General features: G+C 39.1%; 2 protein-coding genes across 5 annotated transcripts in view; one reads left to right on the forward strand and one right to left on the reverse strand.

The window, feature by feature from the left end:
• Positions 1–6,119, forward strand: part of taok3a (TAO kinase 3a) — an 89,301-nt gene extending 83,182 nt beyond the window's left edge. For all 4 annotated transcript variants that reach the window (XM_055223965.1, XM_033972040.2, XM_033972041.2 and 1 more), the window contains 3 exons: positions 1,322–1,534; positions 3,254–3,436; positions 5,023–6,119. In XM_055223965.1, the coding sequence (XP_055079940.1) occupies positions 1,322–1,534; positions 3,254–3,436; positions 5,023–5,184 (558 nt within the window). In that variant the 3' untranslated portion in view covers positions 5,185–6,119. The remainder of the gene's footprint in view (positions 1–1,321; positions 1,535–3,253; positions 3,437–5,022) is intronic.
• Positions 6,120–6,742: 623 nt separating this feature from the next.
• Positions 6,743–8,478, reverse strand: pebp1 (phosphatidylethanolamine binding protein 1). The gene is made up of 4 exons (XM_033972407.2): positions 8,261–8,478; positions 7,852–7,961; positions 7,663–7,763; positions 6,743–7,222 (listed from the first exon to the last, which is right to left on the reverse strand). The coding sequence occupies exons 1-4, from the start codon at positions 8,393–8,395 to the stop codon at positions 7,005–7,007; spliced, it is 564 nt and encodes a 187-aa protein (XP_033828298.1). The 5' UTR covers positions 8,396–8,478; the 3' UTR covers positions 6,743–7,004.
• Positions 8,479–8,771: the final 293 nt, after the last annotated feature.

The following is an 8,771-nucleotide window of genomic DNA, read 5'->3' on the forward strand; positions in this document are numbered from 1 at the left end:
TTTGGCCTGACAGAAGAAGGAAACCAGAGCGCTCAGGTGAGTCTGAACAAATACCAGGTGAGGGGAGTGAGAACAGGTTTCACATCTGTCATCTACTGGTAAAAACTTCCAGGTGGTATCTTTAAATCTAATCTAACTGCTTCGTAGCGCTCACAAACACATTGGCACATCACTAGTACACACATGTATCTGCTTTTTGTCCACGAGCACAGCCATAAAAGTGAAGCAGGTGAAGTAAAGGAGAGTCAATCAGGCCTCATCCCAAAGTGTCCTATAGTGACACAATAGCTCTTTCATATAAGCCATAGTCAAACTGTTTTCTAATTAGTAAAAGACAGTATAGCGGTGAGATTAATAACAGGAATATTGACATTTCAGTTCCATACTTGTCTTGGTATTTATTTATTTATTTATTTAATTCCAGTTTAACATGTGTTGCATGTTGCATATGGCACCTCACCCATCTTCACGATTGCACTAGCTCAAAGCAACACCCTCTGTATTTTAGGAGTTATGGTAAAATCGTGATGCAACATGGATGTAATAAATAAATTATAACTTCACAGCAAAGAAAATCTCTCTTGGAATTTCTTTTTTTTTTTTTTTTTTTTTTTTTTTTTTTTGCCTTGAGATAATATTAGAAGACTTCATCAAAGCAGTGTGAGATTGTGCCTTTGGCTATTTAAGATCTTAAATCTTTGTTGGCGTTTAAAAAGAGCATGAGCGGTTCAATATTTTTATATTCCTTTTAAAGCTACCGAATCAAAGTTTATTTTTTTGTTTTTTACCAGTAGATAGCAGATGTGAAACCTATTCCTCCTCCCATCACCGGGCCTTTGTTGAGACTCATCTGTGCTTCTGTCAGACCAAAGCTGGGCATGCTATCAAACAGCAGTAACATAGAGGACATCTAGTGGTGATGTGTGAGAATGCAACAGGGGTGGGTTGGCTAATCTAATTATAAATGGCAACTTTAAGACTGGGCCATGTGACAAAAAATGTTATTACTATTTTTTTCTCATAGTGATCAGTGATCGTAATTCTTTTCTTATTGAAAACAAATATAACTGCTTTCTGTTAATTTTCCTGAACATAAACAATACGGACTTTTGATCTTTTAACAAAATTTTACAAAATAGATAAAATGGTCACAATTATTCCTCTAATGTCCACTAATGTCCACAAACTTTTACTTATTGTAAGTAGATCTCTCAATTAAAATAAAAAATAAATAAAAACAAACATATAATTGACAATTCGGAATTACAATAAAAATTTGAATTATTGCCTAAATTAATTTATCCTTTTTCTGATCTGTCAGGTCTTGGAGCTGCAGATTAAGAAGCAGTTCCAGGACACATGTAAAGTGCAGACAAAGCAGTACAAGGCTCTGAGGCACCACCAGATGGAGGTGACACCCAAGTCCGAGCACAAGACCGTCCTGAAGGCCCTGAAGGACGAGCAGACGCGCAAACTGGCCATACTCGCCGAGCAGTATGAACAGAGCATCAACGAGATGATGGCCTCCCAGGCGGTAAGCTCCGCCCCCACACTGCTCTACGGGATCACACTTAGGACAAAACTGTAGTGTTGTATATCCATAGGTTTCAGAATGATGATTGCCATAGCGATTCACAATTTTGAAACTAAATATTATATAATTTGCCTGTATAACTCTATGGAAGATTTTGTGTTTTTGAAAGAAATCTCCGAACTTTATAACTTTTTAGGAAGTAGTTTCACAGTGCCGTGTTAATCTTATGGTTTAAACTCCGATCAGCCGACAAAGGTTTTTGAGGTTGAAAAATGGAACCACTGTTTGAAGCTGTTGCGGTAAAAATATTTTCCTTATGTTTAATTAGACTGACTGTCATTTCTGGGCCTATCCACGCCTATGAAATGAAAAACTAACACAAAGATATTAACCAAAAACCAGGTCAACAAATCTACAATCTGACAGGGGAAGTTGCAACACAGAATTCTGACTTGTCCTCCATCCTGTCACTATGGAGACCAAAGTGGATTTTAAGATTTTTTTTTTTACTCTGACCAGATCCACGTTGCTTCCTGTCGTTCTCAGGTCAGCAGTTGAGTTGGTCATTTCTTAAACTAAATTCAAACTCCATGGTCATTACGTTTAACTGCCTGCAAGACTAGAAAAGTAACATTTACAGTTCACTTCTAAAGAAACATCCTCTCATTATTTCTTAACAATCTGAGATGTTTTATGAGATGTACTTTACACTATTTGACTTTACTAATGTTTAAGGTATTTTTATGGAGCTCAACAGTGTCCAGCACACTGTTATGGATGTAACTTTCCCATTAATTTTTCCAATTGACTTTCTGAAAAAAGTTTGAAAGTCTGCAGGTGCCTAAGCTATATGGTAACTAAGGACTTTAAGACCTATAATTTAATTTAAGTTTATACATTTTATTTCAGTTTTTGTTTCTATTTTTGGAGACTTTACATCACCATTAGTTACCAATTTGCTGCTTAGTCTCTGTCTTGACTTTTAAACTCTTAATATTAAAATGTTTTGGTAAAGTCTATGGGAAAAAATGAATGTAAAATGTACTTCGAGAACGAGGCCTGTCATGATAACACATTCTGAAGTGTGACATATTACTGAAATAAATGTAGACAATACCTGATAAGATTAAAACCAAACCATAAAGCAGAATTACCCTCCAAAAAAAACTATACTTTATGTACAATATTAAAAAAAACATGAGCTAAAGTGGCTAGTAGTAATAGTTTGTATCTATAATGAGTCATAGAAGTTGTTTATTCAACTTTCTACAGCTCAAATCTTGTCATATTGTCGTACTGCAAGGAAAACGTAGCCACAATAAATAAAAAAATATAAAAAAAATCTTGTTCCATCTATCGTATATTGAACGTTAAGTCGATATAGTGATTATCAGGAAAGGTCTATCTAGAGCCACAGTGGGTGGGACTGTTGAGCTCCATTGACATAATTGATAATACTCATTTACATATTTATTTACATTTCATGGTTCATATTTCTTTATTATATTCTTAAACTTGCTTTATAAAAATATGACATTTTCCTTCACATGTAACTTATGTTTATATCCGATCCCTCTCTTTTCCCTTGGTTTCCCGGTCTGTTTGTCCATAAACCGCCCGCTCTCCTGTGCATGTGTGTATGCGTTCTATTCATCCCGCCTGCCTGCGCTCCGCTCTGTATCGGCGCCCTTGTTGTGGGGGTCCATGGCGGTCCCTCAGCTGCGTCTGGATGAGGCCCAGGAAGCGGAGTGCCAGGCTCTGAGGCAGCAGCTGCAGCAGGAGATGGAGCTGCTCAACGCCTACCAGAGCAAGATCAAGATGCAGACCGAAGCCCAGCACGAGCGCGAGCAGCACAAGCACGAGCAGAAGGTGTCACTGCGGAGGGCTCACCTGGAACAAAAGGTCTGAAGCACTCACGGGACATGCGCTACTCTGATAGTGAAGGTGGCTTTGCTCAGTACATGTCCCTCTTGTTCTGATATGTAAATATTATTATTCAAACAAGGATCAATCATTTAAAGGTCCTTTATTACTCAAAATGGACTTGTGTGAGCTTAAAGCCGTATTATAATAATGTTACCTCATCAAAACACATACCTGGAGCTGTTTTTTGATGAGGTAACAACATTATAACATAGATCAGAAAATAGTGTAATATGCGTCTTTTAAAGTACTAGTAGTAGGTAGTATAGTAGTACATGGCTAGACCTGCATCTATGGTTTGATTCCCTGGAAATCAAAGGCACTGTGTGTAGCCTGTGCTCTGAATCTGGGTTTAGTTATGATTAGTGACTCATGTGAGGCTTATTCTGCGTTCTGACTGGATAATCATCTTGAACCAATAGACCACATTGTAACAACAAACTACATGGCAAATCGGGTCCAAATTTGTAATGAAGAGTAAATCATCATTACAGTTGTTATCAGTAAAAACGATTTGATTTGAACATGGCCATCTCATTTCTGGAGACACAGTTATGATATCTATGAAATTTGAAATCAAAACCTTCAGTGACAAATTCTGCCCAGGGTTTTACTTTTAAACAACAGCACCCACAGTTATGATATACATAATATAGTTTAAAATGTGTAGTTTTGTCAACAAATCATGCACAGCTCCTAATTTGTATTCCAATCTTTTAGATGATCTCTGTCTGTACACTTTGTTTTTGCCACTGCGTTTCAACAGGTTACGTCACTGTGGAGCCGTTATGTTAGCCTGGTTTGAGTTTAATAGAAATACCTGGTTCATGCAGGACATGATCTAGATGTATTTGCTTCTACCTGAAGATGAAAGGCACCACAGATGTATGGCAGCACCAGGTGCACCGCATTAGTTGAAAAGGAAACTATAAAGGTTTATGTATTATAGTTATATTGGTCATTTATGTTATTTTTAGGTTAAATTGTATTAGTGATAATATTTCCAGAGGTTTCATAATAATCCATAATATATAACACACGTTAGTTTCAGGCTTTACCTTATAGCAGAGTCCACGTAACAGTCTGAACAAAGACAGTTAAAGCGGCTGCTGTGGTTTACTGTAGTGGTGCGCCACCTTGTGGCTTTAATGAATTCTGCACTCCAGGGCTAGAATGATGTAATGGTTTCAAGAGGCCTATTGTCCTCTGGTTCGGTTCATGGTCACAGTCTGGAGTTTTGGTGCATGCTCAGTACCACCCTGTGCGGTACTGCACCATTTGGTCTGTAGACTCCACCTGTGGCTCAGTGTGAGTCTGCGGCAGTCCTCAGCACAAACACAATAAACACACTATGTACACGGTGAATTACATGGGTTCTACATGGACATCGACTGGGTTTTTTCATGGCCAGTGCCGATACTGATTGTTTAGGATCCAAAGAAACCAATAAATGATGTGTACCAGCAGAGCATAAGTTGTAAATAGCTGGACACAATTGCCCCACATTCAAATAGTTTTGCCTTTGCATGAAATAGTTAATAGTTTAAACTTGTTTGTGGCTGCAGATTGAAGAGGAGCTGGTTTCCCTTCAGAAGGAGCGGACCGATCGGATCAAACACTTGTTGGAGCGTGAGGAGCGTGAGACTGACAGCTTCGACATGGAGAGCATGCGGCTGGGCTTTGGAAACCTGGGGGCTCTGGACTTTCCTAAGGATGAGTACAGATGAGGGCTGACCTCCTCACGGCTCCTCCTCCTTTGACCTGAAGCACGGACATGATCTGTGCGGCCGACGTCCTCCTCAAACACAGACACTGGTGTTTCTGCGTCTGGGTCCAGGGTCCTGTGCACCCACCCAAGCCCCTCTCCATCCTTACCTCTAATAATGCTGGAGATCTTCCTATAGTTGTCATGTTTTGTACAATGATGACATAGTCAGTGTTTCATGTTTCTCGTGCAATGAGCACACATTAGTGTAACTAAAAAGGCGCAGGATTAGAGGAGGGACAGTCCAAGGCTGCACACACTCTCCAGTGCATTTAGGAGAGTTTCACTCTGTTTAAGCAAAGCAAAAAACTATCTCAAAATGATAACTCACAGCTGATTCTGTGGCTGTCAGTGCTGCTCCTTTGACACTTGGTATTTTTCAGGTTCAACAAAGATTTCAGTTTTTGGACAAATTTCACAATGCACTGTACATATAGGTACGCTTCCAATAAATGTGACTTCAATACTGGGTGATGATAAATTGTGATCGTGTGCATAGTACTGATTTCTCTGCACTGGCAGCCAATGTGAATACAAGTACAGTTTATGTGACATGAGAACTCCAGCAGCACAAAGGGCTTCAAGACGGTCGAAAGGTTTTGTTGATAGAAGGATTTATGAAGAGCATTTACTTATTTTCATATTTCTATTTTAAATGTCACAAATCAAAAGAATAATTTTAAGCGCTTTTCTTTTTCCTCCCCCCGTCACAGTATTTCCAATCTACTGATCAGCTTTTTATTTGCTTCAGAAATAATGCCCCAGCAGTAATTTGTTACAAACCAGAACAGTATAATGCTTTATCATCGCATGCACTTTAATTTCTCCAGGTTTAAAGAAAGCATGAATCTGTCAGAGCTTTTAATTATATTTGTAAATAAAGTGCTTATCACACAACCAATGACTTTTTATTTTTTATTTTAATAACAGCATTACAGTTGCTTACAGTGTTGAGCTAGATTCTCAATATCTTTGTGGGACTTTCCTGATTTAATTGTCTTATACTACACAAAATTGGCTTTTGTGAGATTGTAGCCATGTTATAATGCTGTTACCTCCTCAAAATTATACATGGGGTTGTATTTTATTTCATTCACTATCATCACTATCTATTCACTTTCATTATTAGTCTGTCTACAACTTCAAAGCTCAAAATGCTCTGTTCCATCTTGTGATGTCATGAAGTGGTAGTGTTCAAGTTTGGTTCAATAGAGATTGTCAAATCCAGAGCTGAAACCATTCAAATGATTCTAGTGAAGGAGTCTGGAGTTTAAAAACACAGTGGAGCACTTCCTGTATTACTACATGACATCAGAAGGTGATGTTTGCCCTGCCCAAAATATGCAGGGTTTGTATGTTAAACATGTGTGAATGAAACAAAACACAACTCTGGTTATGTTTTTTGAAGTGAAAATAACATAAATTAGAAAAAGGGACTTAAAGGGCTCATATTATGCCAAATAAAACCCCACAGCTTGCCTTGTAAAAAACCTATAGAACATTATAAAAAACATGAGAAATTTCTATTAACTGACATAGTTTATTGATTCAAATAATTGTACTCTAATGTTTACACTGAATGAATCAATAGGAACTGCCAACATAAATGCTCCCATGGTAACCAAATTATTGTACTAATGATTTGTTTTCAATGTTAAGTGAATGAAAAAGGCAGCAAAGGGAAGAACACTACCAGGTGCTACACGTGAGTGGTGTTAGGTGATTCTGATGTATTATGAAAGACCCTAAGTGCTTTTAAGTTCTCGGGACACTTGTAAACAGTTACTTTCCAGACAACTGCTCATACAATTTGGGCACATAGTCATCCCACTCGGCCTGGTAGCAGGTGCCGGCCACTGGGGCTCCGAGCTTGTACTTCTGCCTGAAACTTTGGATCTTGAACTTTCCGCGTCCATCTCCAGAGCGGTTTGTGAGGACAGGCTCAGAGCAGGACAGGGGGCCGGCCTGTTCATACACCAGCCAAACGTATCTGTGCAGACCTGGGAATCAAACATTAACAACTGTGTATTTAATATTACAGCTGGGAATGTGCAATACGTTGGAAAGATGTAACTTAGGCTGCACAATTTGCTATTAGATTTACAATATATGTCTGTGGGATTCTGTTCAACTTACACATTGTGACCAACTGCAGGAGCATTAACATTTGAGAGAAAATTTTGCAGTTTCAACTTAACTATATGGCAAGGCAAGTTTATCTGTATAGCACAATTCATACACAAAGTAATTCAAAGTGCTTTACAGAAGACGAGCCTGGATTTAAACATTGTCAAAGTAGAGGCCTGACTCACATCTTCAAGAAGACTGTTTTGGGTTTTAGCTTAAAACTGAAATGCTGATGTTTAGTCCTGACTCTGGGCACCAGCAGGAGGCCGATCCCTGAGCTATATCTAACCATGTGTATATTAACTTGTCTTACCTGTTCCTTGGGGAGGTCCTGAGCCCACATAATCAGACATGACAGAGCCAGAGGAAACGTCATTCCCTTTCATGTTGATGACAAGAAAATGATGCCACTCCCTGCAGCAACAATTAAACCAGGCTTAGTTTATACAATACATTACTGATGCAAAACAATAAGAGAAAACAAAAGAAAACTGGGCCTTACCTGAACTTGGGATTTTTTCTACTTGGGGCATCAGGGTCAGTCAGGATCAAAGTGTAGAGTTTACTGGGATCACATCCAGCCCATTCAATGCAGGTGGGTCTATTCTGCACCTGCAAAAAAAAAACAAAAAAACCAATAGTGATGTATGCAGTTCAAGTCCAGGAGAGGACGCCATTCACAACATTACACACAATAAGCGTGCCAATATATTTTGACTGGGCTAACGTGACCCATGAATGAGTTGCATAACTGAAATTATAGTCACATGCATTATATTTTATCACAGTTTCATATGCGCACGTGCAGATTGATAAGTGCAACGTGGGCTACATCAAGTACACTAGGTTTATTATACGAAATATAGAAACCACGCACTCTGAGTTAGCTCCATTAGCATTAGCAGACAGACCTGTGTTGGCGTGAGTACTTTGCCGAGTTCATCTACTTCCACGGAGTCGTATTTAACAGTCAGTGGTTCTCCGGGTTTCTCGTCGACCTCCTGCAGCTCCAGAGCTCCAGTCCACTGGCTCAGGTCCACGGGCATGCTGACTTCAGGTTTGTTGGGTTGTTGTGTTGCCTGTCCGCGCGGCGCTCATAGACACTGCCCACACGCTGCATTCAGGGACTATCGTATATATAACACTTCTATTACTGTCGATGGTTACATGGGACTTATTCATGTGAAAGTAAATAATATTTGTGCGCAGACAATGTTTATAATCGTATTTCGTAGCACTATTACTTTCATTTTTAGAATTTGTCTATTTAATGGTAAACAAGTATAGGGAGTCACTTGATTTTCCTACCTTTGAAGTGTCCCGTTAACTCCACGTTAAGGTCCCCGCGTGCCTGGCCTTAGAAACGTGGGTCTGCTTCACAACCATGACTAAACCACACTTTCACTCTTCTTTGGGAAAATC

This window comes from Periophthalmus magnuspinnatus, chromosome 9 (assembly GCF_009829125.3).
Source record: "Periophthalmus magnuspinnatus isolate fPerMag1 chromosome 9, fPerMag1.2.pri, whole genome shotgun sequence".
Taxonomy (NCBI): Eukaryota; Metazoa; Chordata; class Actinopteri; order Gobiiformes; family Gobiidae; genus Periophthalmus; species Periophthalmus magnuspinnatus.